We start from the raw sequence: 23,414 nt of genomic DNA on the forward strand, positions 1-23,414 counted from the left end.
GCTGTGGTGACTTCAGCACCAGAAGAGCCTCAACAGCGCTGCCCCCACCCTCAGTGACGGGACTGAAGGTGACAGCTCTCCCTCTACTCCAGCATGGCTGCGAGTGGGGTGTGTGAGGGGGGAGGCAGATGTTGTGGAGGGGTGGATGACGTTTTGCCTAGCAGTGGAACCGTTAGATTTCCCCTGTGAGATTTCATAACCTCATTCTGCTCATGCCAGCTCTCATGCTTGTGACATTACATGATATATTGGCTAATTACAACTAATTAATTTTAGTTCCTTCTAACACAAGGTCAAGGTTCTTTTATTCTTATGATTTGAATCAAATCACTGTGTACTCACACTGTGTACTCCCCTCTTTGGCTGCAGTGTGCCATTAATTCACCTTAAGGCCAATGAAACTGTTTGCTTCTGCTATACAGTCATAACCTCTGCAGCAGTGCTGCTCATTTGGCAAGGGCTATAAACAAAAAAGCGACTTGTTCGCTTGCAGATGATTATGCTGCTGCAGTTGTGCTTTTGTGTATAAGCACCCCTGTGACCACAGGAAAGGGAACACTGGCATTCTGGAAAGGGGGAACGAGCTGCCAGGCTGCTCTAGGCGCAGCCAGGAAAACTTCAAGGACGCCGCAGCTGACACAGCACCACTACTGCAAGCAGTAGTTCAGTTGTGCATCAAAACAGACGCTTTAACAGACCTGCGTTAGAAAACTACCACACAAATCCAAGGGAGCCATCTGTATTGCGTTTACAATGCAGGTGATGGAGGCAAAGTGGCAACAAGATACCACCCAGGCCTTCTTACCATAAATTCACTGCCCCTTCCCACCCTGCTTCACAAACCCACGAACAGTTCTTTGGTCCCAGTTGTACAGAGCAAAGAAATACAGACGTAGTGATCTAAGGCACAGCTGAGGGAGCCAGGCGCTCGCCTTTCTCAGCCCCAGCACACAGACAGCTGGATTGGTCAGACCAGAAGGTCCCTGCACTGCTTGTGTCTCGCAGCCACTGGCGGCCAGGTGCTTTCTAGGTGGCAACAGCCTGAGAGCAGGACAGGCAGGTTGCCTCCACTTCAACCTCTGGCGCTGTGGTTTAACCACGAGCTGGAGCTGCGTCAGCTTGCCCTTGGCCAGCTGCTGTCCATGGCTGCAAAGAAGCCGGCCAAGTCAGAGATGCTGAAGCATTCGTGGACTTTGGCAGCTTGTAAGGAAAAAAAGGCATATTCTTCACGTGGCTGTAAAACAGCTTTTACGGTTAGCAGTGAGACATACAGCACTTTAACACCATTGCAGGAGCACTCCACAATCCTTCAGCATATTCTGGCAAAAGGACAAATCTGGTTCTTCCGTAAGCAATTACACACCGACAGAAGTTTTGCTGCCAACAGGTAAAGGAACCTCTTCGTAGATTATTTTGAGATACGGGAACTTCATAGGTAAAAACCAGTACTCCAAGTTGTAAAAGAGGTAAAACTCACGATTCAAGATGACACGATCGATTATTTTTAAGAGATCCACAAAAAACTCTCTGACTGTCTTATGAGGTTTGAATGGATAGTAAAAGTCTCTTATAGCTGCTGCCAGTGTCTTGTTTCCTTGAGGGCCAAAAATAGAGGTTTCATTTCCCAAATAGATAGGTTCTCCACTGAACAGAATTATGCTGGTATAGTTTGTTTGTATCTTATTAAACATAGCTCCCAGGTCAGCCAGCTTCTGGTATGTTCTCAGTATAAATTTAGAGCATTCGTAAGAGTCAAACCATACTATGGATTTTTTGTCAGGGCTTGCTTGAACTGTCCAGGTCTCGTAGTAAATGCCAGTCTCGTTGTCATACTTTACCCATTTTGCCATTTCATTAAACATGGCTCCTGTAAGAGATGAAAGTAAGCATTACAGAGACCAGGTAACAAACACAAAGATGTAACTAATATTTAAATAAAACAACTTATGTGCAAGTTATTCAAACTTTACTTCCTTTTAATGCCCCATTTCCTGCTACTGTGCCAGAACATTCAAACTTCTGAGGATCGTGACACTCCTCATTTTGTTTTATCCTATCTACAGCAGATGTTGACAGTATTCACCAGTGCAACAGGTGTTTCTGCCCTTCCTATAACTTTAACCAAATCTGCAACTCAGAGCAGGGTTTTTCATACCTCTCCACAGAAGATGCCTAAGTAACCTCTGACTGAGACACTCTTCTGTTTCAGCAGCTCCTCAGCCATCAATGTCAAACTAAGCCAAAAGATGTCAGTGGAATGTGAAGACCAGGAAAATTAAATACCTAGAGGATTTTTTTTTTTTAATACAAGTTTGGAGTGTTCTGGTGATGGGCAATTTCACAAGTGAAATGAGGAAGACATCTCTAACTCAGTTCATCTCTCTGAAAGATTCCTACGGGTGGATGCATCTGTCAGAACAGACCTGGAACATGGGACTCATCTTCCTTTTTCCCCCATATTCCTAGCGATGCATTTCAGCCTAGCCCTTATCCCTCTCTTTCCTCAATCACTGCACTGGGTACAACTGAACAAGGGTGCTGCACGCCACACGTAATCCCCCTGAACAAGCTGCGAAGGTCAGATTTCTGAGTCTGCTCGTCATTAGAGGGTGAACACATCTCACGCTTATCCCAAGGTAAGGCACGCGTGCAGGCAAGTACTACAGAGCAGCTCTGCACACTGTCCTCCTAGGCTGCCCCCATTATAACTTGCTCTTCACTGCACACTTAAAGAGCTTTGGGGCTTCACAGAGAGCATGATAATAATTCTGTTTAATGAAAGTGTTGGATAATTTCTTTTTTAATTGCCCACTACTCACTTTAATAAAGCAGCAAGTCATTAAAATCTGTGTCAAGAACTGTAGTTACTGTACACTGTAGATGGGCTTGCAGCTCCCTTTATCTTCTCTAATTCCTACCAGATTAGCTCCCTAGTGGGTATTCTGCAATGTACGTCACTGAACAGGATTTGTCTCTCCTAACAAGACCAAGACGGACTTAACATCGTTAACCAAACAAAAATATTACAGGTTTATGCACGGCTCCACAACAACCTGTTGGATAATGTCTAGACAGTCAAAAACTCAGGCTCCGGGTATTCCTGCCCTAACTTCACAAAAGAAACACACTGGTAAGTAACACTAACCCGGCCTACAATGTTTGAAAGGAAATGAAAACGATTCCTTGTGTTCTCTGACACTGCTGACAAAGAGTTCAATAGGATCTTGCAAGGGTAAAAAGGGTCCAGGTGTTTCATGTGTTAAAGTCCTCTCCCACAAGATGGGATGCTTTTCGCCTGCTTCCTGAAGGAAGCGAGTTTAGCTCATGATGCTGTCCATCTGTGCTTGCATCCACTCGCTCTCTTCCATGGAAACGTTCAGATTTCCTAGTCAAATTCAGACAATTTAAAATGCAAAACTGCCATCTTCCTAAAAGTTTTGTGGAAACAGGAAGCAAGAGAGACTTGCAGGACAGTAATAACGCCTCTACAAGGCACCGGTGTGGTCTCACCTTTCTCAGGCATTGAATAATCCACACAGACAAGAGTATTACACATTCCGAAACTGTTTGAAATATTTAGCTTAGGATTCATACAAAAGAATCTGACCATATCTTCAGTCACGAGATACAAACTCAGAGGAAAGCAGCTCCACTTATTTCATTGCTTAAAGAACTACCGAGAATTTCTTATCTGCAACAGCGAGAGAACCTAGGGACCGAGTCCAGCAAGCAGCTGAAGGCAGAAGTGGGCGAAGATAAAGCACCACGTTGTGTTAGCTGTAGCAATTCCACACTCCGGTGTGCCTTGTACCACTTATTACACTAATTTGAGAGAGTAAACTGTTTTGTTTGTGCAGAACTACAGCTCTCAAGTCCTCAGGGAGCTTTGCTCACAAGTCACTGCATTACTATAGTAATCAACCAGATTTATTCCAATGACCTTTTTATTTTAGGATTTCATTTTTCAGTATGTATCAGGAAGTTATTGTGGTGATCATCCACAAATTTAGAGGTATAAAACTGGTTTTGTTTGATGACATATGACAGAGAAACCTATTGCTAGGGACATTTGTACAGTTTTTATGACACAAAATGTAGGAGATGGAAATTGAGATGAATATTTTTGACAGTTATGTGTATTTCTAAATATGCCTTCCTTAATTGTTTGCTCGGTAACGCACACATTTTCACCACTTATTCCTGTCTCAGCAGTCATCTGCCACTTCACAATAGGAGGCCTTTGTTTTGAGGACAGCATGTGAAGGGACTCCATAATTGTTCTCTACAAGCTGTTTTGCTATTTTTATAGTCAAGAGACTCAAGTGTTTTTACACAGCTACACCAAATGACACCCATTAAACAACTCTTCAGTGTGCATTGTTCGAAAGGCAGCAGCCTTTGAATATCATTATCTATATTAAAAAGAAGTGCAGAGATTTCAGTTGGAAATTAGTAGCATCAGCCACTGACATTGCAAATAACCTACAAAACATAAATGAAAAGATACTGCTTAGTGTGGAAATGAGGAGACATTTCTTCTCAGAAAGAGTAGTCAGGCACTGGAACAGGTTGCCCAGGGAGGTGGTGGTGTCACCGTCCCTGGGGATGTTCAAGGAAAGGTTGGACCTGGTGCTTAGGGACATGGGTTAGTGGGTGACATTGGTGGTAGGGGGATGGTTGGACCAGATGATCTTGGAGGGCTTCTCCAACCCTAATGATCCTATGCTTTACATAAAGACAAGGTTGACTGTATTTTATGATATTAGCACCATCCAGAGCATCTGAAGTATACCTGATATTGTGGTCACAAGAACCAAAGTTCCATTTTCCTTCCAGTGTGCATCATCTATTCCTTCATAAAAGCAAGCAGCTCCCTGGTTACACCAGAATGGTGCATCCATTCCAGGCCGGAGATGTGGAAATGTGCAGTTCCCAAGCTGAAAGAGCTCATACCACTCCATTGTGTAGTTTTTGCCAGTTAAAGCACTCTTGAAGCCCACAGCATCATGCATAATTTTCTGGAAAATTAAAAAAAAAAAAAATGGGGGGGGGAGAACACAGGGAAAAAAATAAAATAAATAAACACAAACTTTAACATAAAGAAAAATGATCCTATAATACTGACATCAGCTTGACCTGCACCCGATCAGACACCTGGGAGCTGCTGAGCAGCAGGGCGAGAAAAGGGAAAGTAGTTCCTGCATCATCTTAGTTTTCAGTAGTGTCGATGCACAACACACTAGATTGTATCGTGCACGTACTGTTAACTTGGGAGTCACACTGTCTCAGTGCCTTTTTATCTACCCACCATATATTCTGTTATCTGGCGGCACATACTCAGCAGGAGTTCATCATCAAAGCTCACATTTGTTTTTGAATGCTTAACTCACAAGGGTATCAAAGAAATATAGAGCAGAACTAAATTACCAAAAAGCACTGAAAGCCACAAAAGGAATGAGATAAATATTTATTTTAGAAGCTGTACAGTAAATATAAAAATTCAGTCTTAGTTTAACAACTAAGATGATGATATTTGAAGCTATTTCCATTTTTGACTCTGTGTGCTTGGTTTTGATGTTGCTATTTCATGTTCATTAATATTACTTTAGTCATTAGGGATCGTGCTCTGAAGTTTATTTATACTACTGTTACAGCTATAAATATTGTTAAAGTTGAGATTCTTTCATATTTGTATGACTCCACAAATAGACTTTGGTTCAACACTAATCATAATACCCACAAAAGAACCATAAAAGCAACTAACTCCCTATGATCTGCCATTCTGACCAGCTAGTTTTCCACCCCGACAGATATCTATGTTCATGCAAACTTAACCCAAGTTTGTTGCAACAGAAGTTAGCACACTAAGCAGACATTTCATCTGACATAAGGAGCCAAATGAGGGTGTTTTCTAGAAGCAGTGCTAGTGCAAAAAAAAAAAAAGAAACCCAAAACGTAATGACGTGTTTATATTAAATATTCCCAACATGCAGGTCTGTGGTGGAACACCTTCAAACCCATCAAGAGTGCTGGTCATGCTTCTTTAGCCAAGATAAATTCTGCAACTTTTGTTTGGAACTTGCTGCTCTTCAGGTATCTTTCCTAGTTTGTGCGCTCCAATGATCTTCCATGCAAGATTATCCCAATCTTACAGCTCTTGCTCTTGATACCTGCTGTTCAATTCAGGTGAATTTGCTGCTGTAGCTTTGCTAAACAGAAACATCACCTTACCAGATGTCCAAGTAGATCCCCATATTTGAATTCCCATACTGGAGCCTGTAATCGATACACTTCAATGATGTCTTCTTCTTTCATAACTGGAACAGCAGAGCCAGTGGGACAGAAAGTGTAACGAGCCTGGCAGTAAGGGTCAGTTTTTGGACGGTAATCAAAGCGCCTGCATTGAGAAAGAGAAGCACACAGGATGATAAGCACAGCTTCAGGGCTGGAGTAACTGCTTTGCCACTTCCCGAGAGCCTGAGTCGGAGAGGTCGGGTGTGCAGCACCTGCCACAGGCAGACTCTGTGATCCAGATGCTGCAACACCTGAAGTGCACAAGTTCACAGGACTGCTGAGGCGTGCATCTGCAGAAACAGGACTTAAGGCCACAGAGAATGCAAATGCAAGTCATGTTGTACACAGTGCTGGTGGCTAAGAAGTGGAAATCGTGTGGATTACAAAGGGTGACTTATATTCGCAGAATCAAAGAGATATAAATGCTGATTAGAGGATGGTTTGAGACATATCTGCCTCTAAAACATTCTCCTAAGCTTGTCTAAACAGGGATTGACCAGTTTGCTCTGGTAATCTATTTTATAGTAATAGCTCCCCCGATGGAGCCATTGTTACTCTAGAATATTCACAATATAAGAAAGAAATGTCATTCCTCTATGCTAATTTAGACAGAGGTCTAAGAACTTAGGTCCACTTCTTCCATTCATTGTTCCCATTAAGCCTCAAAAACTGAAGACTGAATCCACTTATCACACCATACACAGAGAGGGAAACAAAACAACAAAAAAAAAGACAACAAAACCCCCACAACCCTCTGGCAAGTCTTCCTTTCCCAATCTCCTTCCAACTCATTCACTTTATCTCATTTAAAGTAAGGCTCCTACATTCGTGTTAACAAGGTGGATTGGCATACACAGCCCGTTCGGAGCACACCCTGTGATTTCAGCACATCCTGGCACTTGTGTCCGGTGCTACTGAATGAGACAGATCCCCCAGTTAAGCGATGACTCAATGACACTGGACTTTCTGAGCCAACTAAGGTCACTTGCTCTGTCTAGACACTGGATTTTCCCTGTGGACTTCTCCATGCTTGCTGCTGTATTTTGACATTTCTAATTGTATTTTGTCCGTGCTGGAAAGAAAAAAAAAAGGAGAGAGAAAAAGAGTATGGCTGGAACAAGAACACAGAGCCAGAAAACAAAGACTTATGCCATCTATACATTTAAGCCCTGTTTCTAAATTACAAGCCTTATATTTTCATCTTCCCCTCCCGTTGCACACCGCATGTGACAACAAGAGAACAAGGAAGTTCAGAAGCATTAAAATACTGCATTTCTGAGTGTCAGTCTCAGACTGACCAACAAGTTTGTACTCTGATTTTGACCATCCTGAGACCAGGTTTTGCAACTACTGAACTTGCTGGAAAATCTGAAAGATTCGTGACCGCAAGATCAATCCCTGAGACATCACTTGATAAAAACATAACTGCTATGAATTAAACAATGAGCTTTCAAAACCTCAGACATTCATTAGGTAGCAGTTAAACTAGGTTATACCTCTCTCTACAAACAGCAAACCTCCACAAAATACACATGTTAAGTGCAGCCTTTCTCCCGAAGAGGGTCTTTTCCTTAGCATATCCAAAGTCCTGGCTATTCAGTTCAGTAAAATGCAGGAGCACACTACACGGTCCTCTACTTTTGCCACAGTACCATGCCTTCTCCTGAAGCTAAAGTAGCTACGGAGCAGCGAGCAGGATTTTATTCCATTTCATTTATCATCAACAGGCATACGAAGTGAATTTCGATTAAAGAAAAAAAAAAAAAAAGCCTGATTTCCACACCACAACTTTTTACTAAAATACAAATTAAATGAGTATTTTTAAAGCATTTCTGGGAGCAATAATGCATCTGCTGGAAGGAAAAGCTCAGCTAACAGGTCAAATATGTGGTACCTGTTCCCTTACTTGTGAGCGAACTCTAGCAAACACAGTACTAACAACAAGCAGGGTAAGGATTTTATTAAAAAGGTGATGCTATGTGTAACTTCTAAACTAAAAGAAAACAAAACCACACAACCAGGAATGCCTGATGGGGCTTCCAGCCCTAGCCAGCCCCTAACCTGAGAACGGGACCCCCCAAATGAAAGCAGGATCGGACAGAACCAGACATACTTGCAGGGTTTCCCTAACTTAGCTTTATTAGCACACACACAGTGAATTCCGGTGAGAGCACCGGGGTGCTGATGCCCCTTGTGGCAGCACGAGGAGCTCAGAGGCACTCATCTCAGGGCACTCCGGCACCACTTCGGATCGGAAGAAAAACGAAAGCAACTGCCGAGCCAGCTCAGTCAGCTGATACCGACTGCAACAAGGCCTTGCAGGGCCAAACCTGAGCCCCTAGCCAGCATTTTTACACCCGCGGGGCGCTCCCTGTCACGGCAGCAGCAGGGTGAGGGGCACAGACCCGCTCAGCCGCCTGCCCCTCGGGGGGGCTCCCCCATTTTGCGGCGTTGCCCCCCCGGTACCGTCACCTCCCCGCGGGGCTTAGCAAGGGGTCTGCGGCGGCCCCAGCCCTCTTGGGTCGTCCCTCACCTGTAAGGCACCGGCCAGTGCCGCTGCGGGAAGCGCAGTCCCCAGGCGGCCATCGCGAGCACCAGCAGCAGCAGCAGCCCGGGGCAGCGGCCGGCCGCCCTCATGGCGTCGCGGCCTGGCTGTGGGCTCCGCGCCGGGCCCGACACCGCCCCTGCGGCGGGGAGCACTGGCAGGGGGCCAGGCCGAGAGGGACGGACCAAAAGAAACGCCGAAAGTTGCGGTGGGGGTGTTTTAGGTTTTTTATTTTTTATTTTTCTCTCTCCTGCTTCGGAAAAGTGAGTGTTGAATCGGTCCTCGCATGTGACACGGTGCTGACAGGCAGTGTTAACTCTTCCCTGCTCGCGTCGGTTCTCTGAGCCCATGAATGGTACAGAGGTGCTAAATTTTCTCTAATTTCCTTTCTAGGTACTAGTCCTGCATGCACCTGTGAAGGAAGCTAAGCTATAGCAGGAAGGAGACAATGCGCAATAGCGTATTTTAATGGAAAACTTTAATATCTAGTGGTATGTGACACTAAATATTTGACTTGACTGCATGTGGATGTATTGGGGGAAAAAATAGTTGTGAGGTTATTTTCCCCATTACCAAAGAGATATCCCCATTACCAAAGGGATCTATTTCCCCATTAACAAAGGGATATCCCTATTACTAAGGGATATCTTGCTCAGTCGTATCTCTATGACTGACTAAAGGAAATGTCAGTTGACTGAATGTGGATTTCTCTGGCTAAGAAATAAGGTCAAGACAGGTTTGTGAGCAGAATCTGTGTGGAAAACATAGCTTTTTTTTCACATCTCTAGAGTTTAAAACAGGGTATGCCGGCATCAGAGTCCAGGAGGCTGTCTGGTTGTTGGCATCTGCAGTGAAAGCGCTGGTTAGTGCTGTTCACTGGGTAAATAAATAACTGCTGTGGACTTTGACTGTGAGGTGCTGGGAGAGATATTACTGTTCAGTTCATGTAAGCTCCTGAAGAGCTATCAGTTCTCTCCTCAGCACTAAGCTAGACTATACTCAACCCACCACATTTGAGGGAAAAAATCCGCATCCTACATAAAAATGCAGAATAGGCTTCTGGATATCTGTTTGGGTAATGCTGGAATTACTTAATGTGTTTAGAAACTTTTAAGATGGCAGAGCTATTAAAGTCTTTTGTCAATATGTCTGTATCTCACTTCATTGTTACTTGATTCTGTGCCGCTAATTTTTAAAATGTATGTGGCTCAGCACCATATATTAATTTCTTGCATATATAGACTTCCATATTTAATTTTAATCTCAGGTATCCTGTGTGTCTGCCTTATAGTGAATCTCTCTTTTTGTGGTTTATGAAATATAATGTGCAATTATTCATTCTTGCTTCCTAGCTTGAATGTTTTATAAGATGCCATCCCTTCTGTCTGTTCAAAAAGGTATGCATTTATGTGGGATATAGTAGTAGTTCTGACTTTTAGCGATTCTGATGTGCAACTCTGGGAGTGGTTTCTGAACAAAAAGAAGTAGTTTGTCCCTTCTGTGAAACCAGGATGCAAGGAAGCAAAGTGAAATAATGAAGGTGCCATAGCTATTCATTAGCCAAACTAGAAATACGGCACGAACCTGTTCTCAGTCATCTGCGCAGCATCTTTGCAGACTGGTAAGTATCCATTCAGGCACTGCTGTGGTTGCTGAAGGTGTTGGACCAAATGACTAAGATGGCAAATCTGTCTGGTATGTATATTTTCATTTTAATAGCCTTTTTGTATCTCAGTTCATTGCATCCCATAGGAAACTTTTGCAGCACAGTACTGTTTTTTCATGCAAGCTATGTTATGATGTGAACCACGTTTTAAAATAGAAAGTAAATGATTAATGAATTTCTGAATATACTTGAGCTAAAAAGCTCACATGCCAGCAGTATGAATCAGCAGCTGTCTAGTTAATTATCCAGAAACATGTCAAAGTGCCTTTTGTCAACTCACAGAACTGATCTCCACCTTTGTCCACTAGTAGGCTTTGAGGCTTTTGACAAATGTTTTCCTGAAACAAGAAGATTCTTTGTGTTTTCCCATTATAAAACAGCATTGTCCTGGTTCCAGTTAGGACAGAGTTAATTTTTCTCATAGTAGCTGGTAGGGTGCTATGTTTTGGATTAGGATGAGAAGAGCGCTGATAACATGCTGATGTTTTAATTGTTGCAGAGCAGTGTTTACACCAGGCCAAGGACTTTTCGGCTTCTCGCTCTGTCCTGCCAGCGAGCAGGCTGGGGGTGCAGCAGGAGCTGGGAGGGGACAGACCCAGGACAGCTGACCCAAACTGGCCAAAGGGGTATTCCATACCATCTGACGTCATGCTAAACAATATATAGGGGTGGCTGGCCGGGGTGGGGGGCCGGCTGCTCGGGAATAGGCTGGGCATCGGTCAGTGGGTGGTGAGCAATTGCATTGTGCATCACTTGTTTCTTACACATTATTATTATTAATACTATTATCATTATCACTATTATTATTATTGTTATTATTATATTCCTGTCTTAATAAACTGTCTTTATCTCAACTCACAGGCTTCACTTTCCCGTTTCTCTCCCCCATCCCAGAGAGGGAGGGGGGAGGGTGAGCGAACGGCTGTGTGGTGTTTAGCTGCCAGCCGGGTTAAACCACAACAAGCATCTTCTCGCCTCTGCTTGTGAGAGACACAAGATGGAATGAACAGAGAGAAAAGGGGAAAAGAAACCCTGCTGCTGCAGCCAAAAGTTGTGATTTGGAACAGCTAGTTTAGTTTTCGATGTCATCAGCTGTCGACCTGACCAAGCACCCTAGCGATGCCACGTAGCAGAACCGTGGCACTCTTTCCCACTCCAAATACGTGACTATTTGAAGTCAGATGTCAACTTCAATTGCTTGTGCTAGGTCTGCTAGCTGTAGGGATGTCAGGGAGCAGCATAAGCTGCTTTGCAAGGGAGGACAAGCCAGGAGCAGAGGCGACCATGGTGCAAGCTGGGACGGCGCCTTGAGTGACCATGGTACAGTCCTGGAATTTCTGAATGGGGACAGGCATGTGTTTGTGACTGGATCCAGCAATAGCCCCAGACACAGCAAGGCAGAGTCAAGCTTAGCATCCAGCCAGGAGATGGGACCACCTATAATATGTGTCCAGGTTCCATGCAGGAGACAAGACTAAAGGCCACCCGCAACATAAGTTCACAGCTTGTTTATCAGGGCTGCAGGAGACAGAACTGGACAGGCAGATGCACCTACAGCATAGCTCAGGTCACATCTGGATGCCCAGGTCTAAGTTTACATGGAGCCCATGGTCAAAGCAGGTCTGGGTGGAGCCCCCGCTGAGGCTGGCCAGGGTAATTAAGACCTATTACTGCACACAGGGCCCTGACAGCAGCTTCTCCCCCACCAAGGTGTGTTCTCGCAGCTTGAAAAGGTCTGGTCTAAGAGGTGGACCCCTTGTGAAGTGCTTTTATTGCTATTTGCTCTTGTGGCCCAGGCCAGAGATGAATCATCATGGGGCTATTTCAAGGTGATGCAGAGCCAGGGCCAGCACATGTCATGAACTGGGATGAGAACATGGAGCTGAGAGAGAGAGAGGGGTGTGATAAGGTCACAGGGCAGAGACAGCATGAGGAAATTGGAGCTGGACTATGGCACAGGGACATAACATGGTGGATCTGAAGTAGACAGAAACATCACTTCCCAATCAGATCCAAAGCCAATACAGGAAAAAGGGCTACCTATAATATCAGTGTGATATCCATCAATCATCCATGGATGATCCTTCATCATCCATGAAGCAGGACCAGAAGCGATACTGGAGATGAGGCTACCTACAGTTTAGGTTCAGGGTCCATCCAGGAAGACTAGTCAGTAAGTCAGGACAGAAAGAAAAGGAATTCCAACTCTGAAGGTGCTCTGTCGCCTAGCTTAAACATTAATCCTGGCCCTAGCACACAGGAGTTTCAGAATCTACTCTTCACACATGCACTGAAATTAAGACTCTTTCCAGATATCAGCGTTTGCCCAGCCTTCATGCGTGAGGAGGACTCCAGCACAGAGGACTTGGCTCCCCGATGCCCAAACCTAGCCAACCCTCCCGCTCCTGCCGCTGAGCCCAGGGAGTCCCGCGTTGAATGAGTGTGTCGAACTGCCCCTCCGCTCTAAACAAAACATGTTTATATTTTGTATTTCTCTGGGTTGGGACCGATCCACTCAAATTGCCCTGGGGGTGTGTGTGCGTGTGTCTGACCCCGACCGCCCCCCGGTGAGGGGCCGGGCCGGGCCGGGCAGGGCGGCGCGGCGGGAGCTACAAGATGTCGGCCGCCGCAGCGCAGGCGCAAGGCGGGGGGGTGCTGTGAGGGTAGGCGGGCTGTGGGAGCCCCTTGGCGGCTCGGCCAGCCACCGACCGAGCCCCGGGGCGGTACTGCGGCTGTCATCCGGCCGCCATGGGCAAGCGGGTGGCGCTGGTGCTGGCCGGCTGCGGCGTTTTTGATGGCAGCGAGATTCACGAGGCCTCGGCGGCGCTGGTGCACCTCAGCCGCGGCGGCGCCGAGGTAGGAGCGCGGCGGCCCCATCGCCGCGGCTCGTCCTCATCGCCTCAGGCCGGCCGCGGCGAGGGGTGCCTGGGCACGGCGGCTGGGGGCAACGCAAAGCCATCCCTGGGTCAGGAGCAAGGAGCGAAGGGGAGGCAGCAGCTCTGGAGAGCTAGAAATGAGATGGGGGTCGAACTTGATCCGCTTTCTCAGTGCTTTTGCGGAAGTCAGGCTCTAGCACTCGAGTGGGTTTGCCTGTTTGTTTAGTGGTAGCTGTCTGTAGTATTATTTCGGTAACTCGGATTCCCTAAAAAAGTTTGGAGCCGGTTGCAGTGTCGTGCTTTTTTCCCCGTCTGTGGCTTCGGATGACGGAAGGTGGGCACTCTCAGGAGTCTGATGGTGACACCACCACCGTGTGAACAAAAAAATAAGCCCCGTATTTAGCACAAAATCATCCTCTCTAACTAACACAGCCGGCATTGAGAAGTCTGCAAAGCAGTCATCAAAACATAACAGCCCCTGTGGTAGACGTTTCCCAAAGCTTTATGTTTTTGATTCAGCTTTTACACTCTATACCTAACTGAAACATGTTCTTCCATGTTTTGTTTTCTACTTACAGCTACCAGTCTTAGTAGAGTAACTATAATATTTGTACTAGAAATGCTTGTAAAGTTTGCATCTTTATCTATTAAACTTTTTTTTTTTTTTAACATCTGTTTTAGCACTCTGAGACTCTGCTGTCTGGCCATTCAGGCAGCTCATATAAATTGTGGTGCTGTTTGGCCTTCCAGTTATCTGCAGAGTGAAGGCAGGCCCTGCCAGAATTGGTAATGTTGGCACAAGAATGCACTCCTATCAAAAAGGCTTAAAAACAGCATGGGGAGACTGGCTAGCTTTACCCACCCTCATACATCATCTGTTTTTTTTTTTTTTTTTTTTTTAGTTATTTAAAGCAATAGATCAGGCCTGTGGAATCCACTTGTCTTGGATGAGAGACTTCAGAAACAAAAACTTCTTTCACTAAATGACTGTCATTGTCACTGATACATAAGAGTTATGTTTACATGCACAAAATTGTTTCATTTCTGTATTCTAGGTGAAGATATTTGCCCCCAATATTGAGCAAAGGGATGTAGTCAACCACCTAAAAGGAAGTCCAACAGATGAGAAGAGGAATGTGTTAGTCGAAAGTGCCAGACTGGCAAGAGGAAACATTCAGGATTTGGCTGAACTGAAAGTCAGTGAATTTGATGCGGTTATTTTCCCTGGTAGGTGCTTTTAAAAGAATAATTTGTGATGATGCAATTGCAAAGAATGGTTTGTCTCTGATGCTTTTATATTTTTAAATTCATTTGTATAATAATACATTATTCTCTTGAAATTGAGAGGTATTTTTTTTTTTTCTTATTTTGAGGATGAGAATGTTTTAGCAAGCTCTTGTGAGTTGACAGGTCATCTTGGTTTATTTATTATTTTATAGTTCATTAATTTAAAAAGTCAATGTTGTTTTGGTGTTGGAATATACATCAGACTATTCCTTACTTCTAAAAATTGTTAAGATCTAAGTACCTACTTCTGGACAAGAACACAGACTAGAACTGAAAAGTAAGGCCTGAATGTGATGTTGCATGGTAGTGCCTTCATTTTAGGGCCTCTGAAATTGTTGGCAAAATAGCAGGTTGACAACATGCTCAATGTCAGATGTGGCCACATTTTACTTTAATCGTGTATCTGGTCTGCTGCTAATCAAGTTACAGTAAGTATGTTTGTGGATAACTATTTATAGGCCACAAGGTTGCCTTTTAGATAGAGGTAATTGCAATCACTTCAGAGATGAAGAAACTAAAGTGTAATGAGAAAATTGTGACTTGCTCAAGATCACTTTCCAGAATATTCATAACTTTGTTAAATATTGTCTTCACAGCTGTGCCTAAGTATTGACTTTGAAATTGTTGTTCTGTCTTCTGTTGTAAGGCCAGCAGAGGGAGTGTGTGTATAACGCTGGGAAATCCACTTCCAGAGCTTTCGTGAATCGGTGACATCAGGGCTGGTCTGGGAGTAGTGGCTAGCAAATATTTTCCATGTTAATTTCATGCTCTATTATAACCCGAGCTCAGGGGAGTTGCGGTAATAACTGTTACAGGGAAATAAATTATATTAAGTTTGAAAATTAAAACCTTACCTCAGAGATTCCATGTAACAGCAAACAAAAGGGATTGAGTGAAAGCAAAAATATTAAAAATGCAAAACTTCTTGATGTTGTCCCTTGAAATTCTTCTGGAAGATTATTTATTGTAGAAAAGTTAATACTGTTCTTATTATGTATAAAGAATTAAATATAATGGATGTTACACTTAATAACCTTTGATAATTCTGATAGTTCTAAATCCAGCAAATGAGTGTTGCAAAATGTAATCTGTACAATTATATGAAGATTAAATGCAATTAAAGGATTGTTGTAACCAACTTCTAGACAGACAAATTAAGCATTATTTCTAATAGGATATTCTTATCATTCACATGTGGCATGGCTCAGAACATTGTACATTACCAACTCCTTTTTAGGTATTATCTGTTTTGTTTTTATTGTGTTAATCTTTTATGTTTTTTAACTCTAGGTGGAATTTGGGGCGGGGGGCGCTCTTTTGTAGTTAAGTATTGAACTAAAATTTGTGAGCTAAATTACTGTAAAGGGGCAAACCACTGTTTGCATTACTCCTTTGAACTGCACTCTCCTACTTAAGTATTGGTCTTTCCTCTAATCTCCCTCTTGGTTATTGAAGGGGTATGTACCAGGTGGTGCAGCTTTTCCAGTGACTAGCCAAAGAATACAAGGCTTGCAATTTCTCTATTTGTTACTTATTGGAGAAACACTAAGCTTTCTTGCCTCTGTAATGTATGTGGTATAAAAAAATCTGCAGCTGAACTTGTAACATTACAAACCCCTCATGTTTTGTGTGCAGAAAGCTTTCAGTATGGTAATGCAAAAGTCCTATGTATACCATGATTATATTGTAAAAAGGAGAACTTCTCTCAGGTACTGAATTTAATGGCTTTTGGCAGTCTTACATATGAGGTTTTTTTCTTTTTTTTTTATTTTTTTTCCAGGTGGATTTGGTGTAGCAAAGAACCTGTGTTCCTGGGCTGTAGATGGCAAGAACTGTACTGTCAACGAGCACGTGAACTCCACACTCCAAGCTTTCCACAGAGCTAAAAAGCCCATAGGTTTGTGCTGTATATCGCCAGTCCTGGCAGCTAAAGTCTTTCCTGGTTGTGAAGTCACGGTCGGCCAAGATAAAAACGTAGATGGAAGGTAAGAAGGAAAGGGATGGAGTTCATTTATGTGGGAATTAGGATTAGAAAATGTCCAGTCTTCTGTGCTAAAATCTGAGGTCTCTGGTGTCAGCAACCCTTTGGTAACTGACAGTTTTCTCTTAAAGTTTCACTTGGGTCATACTCGTAGACGTGGTGCTCTTAGGGCAGATGGACTGAATGCATGAGGTCAGGAGACTTCGTATATACTATGGTTGGAACAACTTATCCCTGAATTCAGAAATATATTGGTCTATGATACGCCCTATAATGTCAAAATCCACAGACACATTACAATTAAAGTATGAAAAATATAGGCAACCTTATTTCTTGCCTAAATCATCATTCTGCAAGCCACTGAAGGCAACACAGGTTCCTGCACTGGCTTTATTGTGCAGTGTGGATGCCAATGAGTCACTGGATGTAGTGTCCATCAGTCCTGAAAGTGGTAAAACAATTTTTTAAAGAGGATCCTGGTTGTGCCAACAAGCAGGTGACTGAGGGTATCAAATTTTTATCTTTTTGCTACATTTGTGGTAATTGAGTGACAGATTTTAGCTCATACTAAGTGAGATACTGAATTTGCTTACCCAATACCCCTGAAGTCTGTGACTCATGTTTCAAATGTGCAAATGAAGGATAGGTGTCTGCCCAGTTGAGATTTAAAAACTTAGTAATTTGAGTGGCCATTTGAACTGTGTCTGTGGGGTTTTGTCTGCTCACAGAGTTTCAGTGAAATTTTTCTCTTGGTAGTGGACTGGGGCCAATTTAGGGGAAGCATGTGCGAATAGGCCATGGCAGAAATCAGTGCTGCTTCAAGGACTGTCAACTCTTGATAAGATTTCTGAGTGGAATTTCATATCAGCAGTAATAGTGAGCTATTTCCTCCATCCCCCTGTTCCTGCCTTATCCCCAGAAAATTAAATTCACTGCAGAATCCCAGTGGAAGACTTTATATGGAGGTGCTGGAAAAGGTCTAACATGCCTGCAAGTTCAGCTGCCATATCAGAAAATGCTGAGGATTAGTTATTGCTGCACTTGGTATCATCTTATAAACATACTCAAAGCTTGTTAAACAGAATTGTACCTTCAAGCATCATGACTGCATTTCAGAGATACTGGATGAGTTGTTATGGGGATGAACAGACACTGGAAGTCTCTTACTCCCTTGTCATCAACTACAAAGTCACTTAAATATTGTCACTTAATGTTCTTGTTCTCTCACTCAAGTTAACGTTGGCAGAACTATATGGCTGTATCATCCCTTTTTATGTTAATCGCCATATTTTTTATTTACAGATTTCCTGATGCTGAAACAGCATCTGCTATAGCAGAGCTTGGATGTAAGCACATTTGCAAAGATGTAAGTGAATCCCATGTGGATAAAGCCAATAAAATAGTTACTACCTGTGCTTTCATGTGCAAGGCTCCTCTGCACGAAATCTTTGATGGAATTGGAACAATGGTAGAGGAAGTCCTGAAACTTGCCTGAATGAGAGTGTACAGACTTCTGCAAGGAAATCAATTTAGCAAAGCACGAGCATTTAGCTTCTTTTGATGGTATTAATAAAATAATGCAGCTATCAAACTTCACAGTTCTGGTGTTTTTTCTTAATCTGTAATACGTCAGGTAGTTATTGCCATATTAATCCTATTTGTTTCTCCCTTAAAATAGAAAGCATGTGTTGAAGTTGCTGTGTTTGCTGATTTATTAATCCAAATGTATTCAGTCTTGATAAGTAACATAGGCACCCTTCTCATCCAATGGGTTTTTCTCACATCACTGATGATTATCCGTAACTTACATTTGGGATTACCCAGCTATAATTACAGATGGCAGAGCTGTAAATGTGTCTATATCTTCAGTATAGAGGAGTAATTTAATTTCTCCTTCCAATCAAAAGGGAAAAAGATCTTTTCTCTGCAGGTCTTGAAACAAGCATAACTACTGTCTTTCTGAAAAAAAGTGAGAACCCCCTAGATAAACTAATTTTATAAACCAAGAGTCAGAGTACGAAGTACTTAAATACAAAGAACTTAAGTACAAATTAATACTTTGCATATGGAAAATATACAACTAGTAGTGTAATAAATGAAATAATTTTTTTTTTACTAAAATGAAGTAGCTTTATTTTTATTTTTTAAACTTTTTTTTTTACATACTTCAGTGCTCTAAAGTAGGTACACTTTATACATCTTAACAACACCTGCTTTGATCTTATAAATGTGGGTAAAAGTTAGCCTCTCTTTGAAGCACAATCTTTCAAGGCCCTGTCTAAGTAAAAGTGGTGAGGCTCAAGGGAACTAAAGATTCCCAGAATTAGTTACCAAGGTGAGTAGATTGTCACTGTGGTCACTTAGTGGTTGCAGCATAAGACGTGTCTTGATACCTACTGCAGACACTGCAGTAATCTCCTAAACACGGCATCACTAATTGGTGCTGAGTGGGAATGGTTATCAAAGTAAAAAGACAGCAGATAATCTTCTGAAGTAAACAGCTTGAGCATAAACTTGAAATACAGCAGAAGCAGTTTTCTTATTAAAAACTTGCAATTGTTCACGAGAGCATGGTATATCTTTTACCAGAACTACACTTGCATCTATGCAGTCAGAAAATGTAGGACTACCACAACCTCTTTCACTGTAAAATGTTTCTTGCCTACTCAGAATAAACACCCCCCAGCCTAAATGCACAGTTGTTAAAAGTTCCTGGTTGTCTCAGTGCCTGAAGTGGGGCTGAATCTCCTGTTGAGCCAGCACCTTTTAATTGAAGCGGGTATATGGCAGGACTAAACCTGTACAATTAAGCAGCCAAAAGATGGGGCTGGGAAATAATGCTTCTGGGACTAGGAGCGTAGAGTTGTCCCTTTTGCTGTGCAGCAGCGTGATGAAGAGCATTCCGGTCTTGATAGCAAAGCCTGATGTACTGCAGAGTATCAAGAGCTACTACTCTGTTTTGTGTATTTATTTTGCTACAAACGTCAAAGCTCTGATGTAGCAGGTGGCCTCTTCAGGGAGACTTCATAGCTAAATGTACAGAAATACATGTTTAGAGACTTATTTTCTGTCCTTCTCACAGTGGTGTTTCTCATAGAGACAGCATTTCCGTACCCCTCCAGAATTTGGATTTCCTTTACGAAGTGATTTTGCAGAAGCAGAACGTGCAGACTTCTTTTGGCAGAAGACTGGGGAAATTTTTATGCAGCACACAGGCAGTGCTCTGCCTCTAGAGACACAAAGATAATTGAAGTAGACTGTGCCAGCAGATCTTCAGCCTCTCTCACTGAACCATGTGTGTTATTTCTAAATTACTTACTTAGTCAAAAACCGGAATATTGGACTGACAATGGCTCTTGTGTTAGTAAGTCCAATTTAAAAGTGCTTCAGTCACTAAGGCCTCTTCCTGAATTTTGTTTGCTTTGTGAACAGCATCTAGCTGTGAGTTCAAAGTAAGCGCAGTTTCTCTGAAAGTGCTCTAGCTGACTGTCCTGATAAAAACATACTTAATATGGAACAGTCCTTTACTTTTTCCAGGTTGTACACAGTCTCTATAATGCCTTCTGTGGCTTCTGCAGGGAGGACTTCAGAGGCATTGGATTGAAATTTTTTCTCCAGGTCCTCCTTTTTCAGAGGCTTCCTCCAGTGTCCATAGAAGGTGTCGCAGCGGTCGCTAATCGTGTTGCCGTCCTGAAGCACAACAGTCACTTCGCAGTAAAGACTCTCGAAGCTAGGTTTGTTATCGGCAGGGTGCTGTAGCTGCGTCTTGCAGAGAAGCTCCCGTAAGGCTGGCCATTGGATGTTCTCACTGGCAAAGGACTGGACTGACATGCTGCCGTCCAGCAGAGCAGAGCAGGCAACGAACTGGAAGGAGTGTCGAGCTTCATGTTCCGAGTTAGGGTTGGGCCTGTTCACGTACTTGACTTCTGGGACTTTGACAATGACTTTCTCAATTTTATCAAGGGGAAGCAAGTTGTCGCTGCTCTCTACGAGCTTCCTCCTAACAGCAGATGCTGCATCAGCCACCCAGTGCGTTCCAAGATGAGCAGGGAAGCGCTTGATGGCCACATCTTGCTGGTCCAACAGCCAAGCATAGGACTGCAAGGTTGGCAGAGACTGTGGACTGTAATCTGTGTAAAAAGCACCCATCCCTGACTCCATGTCCAAGATCTGTTTGTTTCCTTGAAGGTCCTGTGAGGCTAAGCAAGCCGCTTCCAGCCCGTGCTTGGCAGCGTTGCCAATGTGGAGGGGCTTCGTTTGGGTTGCTGCATTCGCCAGGGGGGCACCTGCATAGGAGGCAGCAATAGCCAAGGCGTTTTTGCATTTCACCCGGTCAAGAGCTAGCAGTTTTGCACAAGCTGCTGCACTCCCTATCGTACCAACCACAGTTGGTGGGTGAAACCTGAGAAAACAAAATGTCTTCGTTACCCTATTTCAGAAAGTCATCCAAATTCACTATATATACAAGCTTCAATTTCCGTTTACTACATTGGAAGGTGGACAGGACTGTAAAGAAGCATACATTCTTATTTCAGGTGTGGTCCTAATGGAAGAAACTGCTGTTTTCCCCAGGAAAAAGTTGAGCTGGAATAATAGCACTTGTAATAGGGCCTTCCCAGAAAGCAACTGGAAAGTTAGAAGTGCTCATAAGTCAAGGTAAACTGAACAGGAAAATCGCAAAAGCATCATAGTTTTTCCTCATCTATAAATTACACATACTGGAGGATGCAAGGTCTATTATTCTGAACCAGGTTTGCAAAATTGGTAGAAGGAAAACACAGGAGCTACCAAGGAGACATCTAGTCCACCCCATACTTCGAGGGCATTTCCCCCACCCTGTCTTCTTGGGCTCTGCTCTGAGCCCAGTACAGGTGACTCCAGGCTGCTGAGAGCAAGTGAGCAAGAGAGCAAGGTCATATATGTTCTTGAGATCTTTAGACCTGTGCTGGTAAATGTTGCTCCTCTGCTGCTGATTTTAATTAATAGAGAGATCAGCAGAGCCTTCTTGTAAGCTGATCAATGCTCTCAAAAAGGAATCGATTACCCAAGCAGTAAGGAGACATGTACGTATATTCATGTTTAAGATTTGCTTGAAGCTTTCCAAAATTGCTGGATCGACAACAGAAAATATGATTAACTATGCTATTTGTATATTAAGTGCTATCTAATTAAGTATATTAACACTTCCATTTAACTTTTTACTTGAAGTATTTTTATGTACCTTTTTGGAATATTCCTGGCTTCATTGGAAAAGCGTAGCAACCTGCCTTGCACCTCAATTCCCACGTTGAAAGCTAAGAGCAGGTCAAGACCTGAGATTTTTTTCTTCTGAGGAAAGGCCTCGGAGAGAGCAATCACGGCAGGGAGCACAGCCCCAGAGGGGTGTGTGGCTGGATGCCACGTGTCATCAAAATCCATTGAGTGCACCTAACAGAAAGAGAAGCTTTGATTCGTTATCAACAATAAACTCGGACTTGGCAAGACTGGATAAATCAAATGAAAATAGTGTAGCTGGTGTAAAAAAGACTGAAAAACTAGTTTTTCCTTAGAAAGTGAAACTTAAAAGGTCTTTCTTCTAAGTCCTTTACTCTCAATGTGGCTCTGTGAGAAGTGGAAATGCAATATAAAGCATTTATCATGCTTTATAATAAATATATATATAATAATTCTAACTCAGGTTAATTCATAATTCTAACTCAGGTTGCACCAGTCTAAAACCAGTTTGACAATGATTCTTCTCTTCTACAGCAGTGTTTGCAGCTTTAATTAGATGATATAATTATGGTATAATTATAGCAGCAATTTTAGGTCTGCCATATGAATGGTGAATTTTCACTTCCCCCAGAACAATATATACACATAATGAATTGACTTCCCCTGTGCTGCAACTGAAGCTGGCATTAGAGTTTACCCCACTAAAGCCAGAGCAGACCAAGCCCACCCCCACTAACAAAGTTATATCAGAATAACTTCTCTGGTGCAACCAGCACAAGCCTGCAAACGGACATCAGACTTTAGCCTGAATTTTGAGCACATCCTCATGTTGCATGAGGAGCCAGACTGCCTGGAGCTCCTGGGAGCAGGAGAAATCTACAATCTTAATATTGGGACAAGCTGCTTAGCTTAAGAGTATCCAGAGATCTCTTCTCTCTCCCACACCTAGAGCCCAGCTTTTAGGTGTTTCTGTAAGTCCTAAAGACCAGAGAGCATCAGGAACAGCATTTTTAATACAGTAATGCCTCAGAATCTGAACCCTTGCACCCATTTGCCCACGTCTTCCTTCAGAGATTTACCAACCGGCAAGGTGGCAGTGCTCCCCGGTGCTCAGCTCTTGCCCTGCAATGCTGGGCATCCACACCTCTGTCGAACGCCAGGCCAGGCTGCAAGGAGTGCCTTGCTGGACAGACAGAGGGAAATCAAGTTCCTGCCCTGAAGAGTCCTGATGCCAGCTGTGAGGATACCCTGCATGTGGGATGGCGAAAACTGTCTGATACCCTGTAAGCTGCATTCCTGTTGGCTTCACTAAGAGGTACTGTATCTCATTTACAATTTTTTCTACACTGGAAATGAGGTGTCAGATAAGACTTCTGGTCCTGTTGGCAAATGAATTTAGATAGGCTTAATGTATCATTTCCATGGCTAGTCACCTTCTCTAGTTTTGCATCATAGCCAAATTAGTTCACTCCCACCTCTTGGTGCATCTGTTGATTTCACCTGGTTTCAGCCTAAATTTGAATTTAGACAAACTTCCGGGAAGCCAATCAT

General features: G+C 43.2%; 3 protein-coding genes across 10 annotated transcripts in view; 1 reads left to right on the top strand and 2 right to left on the bottom strand.

Moving 5' to 3' along the window:
- Window positions 1–723: 723 nt before the first annotated feature.
- CLN5 (CLN5 intracellular trafficking protein) lies at window positions 724–11,031 on the bottom strand. The gene is made up of 4 exons (XM_083820564.1): window positions 8,828–11,031; window positions 6,232–6,397; window positions 4,793–5,018; window positions 724–1,867 (listed from the first exon to the last, which is right to left on the bottom strand). The coding sequence occupies exons 1-4, from the start codon at window positions 9,187–9,189 to the stop codon at window positions 1,356–1,358; spliced, it is 1,266 nt and encodes a 421-aa protein (XP_083676690.1). The 5' UTR covers window positions 9,190–11,031; the 3' UTR covers window positions 724–1,355.
- A 2,050-nt stretch (window positions 11,032–13,081) lies between these two features.
- Window positions 13,082–18,240, top strand: LOC310892603 (glutamine amidotransferase-like class 1 domain-containing protein 3, mitochondrial). Its single transcript, XM_083820578.1, has 4 exons — window positions 13,082–13,361; window positions 14,437–14,608; window positions 16,449–16,653; window positions 17,952–18,240. Exons 1-4 carry the CDS (start codon window positions 13,254–13,256, stop codon window positions 18,142–18,144), a joined length of 678 nt encoding a protein of 225 aa, XP_083676704.1. The 5' UTR covers window positions 13,082–13,253; the 3' UTR covers window positions 18,145–18,240.
- ACOD1 (aconitate decarboxylase 1) overlaps window positions 18,052–23,414 on the bottom strand; it is a 35,257-nt gene continuing 29,894 nt past the window's right edge. For all 8 annotated transcript variants that reach the window (XM_083820557.1, XM_083820555.1, XM_083820556.1 and 5 more), the window contains 2 exons: window positions 21,871–22,076; window positions 18,052–21,051 (listed from right to left, as the gene is read on the bottom strand). In XM_083820557.1, coding sequence (XP_083676683.1) covers window positions 20,097–21,051; window positions 21,871–22,076 — 1,161 coding nt within the window. In that variant the 3' untranslated portion in view covers window positions 18,052–20,096. The remainder of the gene's footprint in view (window positions 21,052–21,870; window positions 22,077–23,414) is intronic.

The sequence above is a fragment of the Anser anser genome (assembly GCF_964211835.1).
Source record: "Anser anser genome assembly, chromosome: 1".
Lineage (NCBI taxonomy): Eukaryota > Metazoa > Chordata > Aves > Anseriformes > Anatidae > Anser > Anser anser.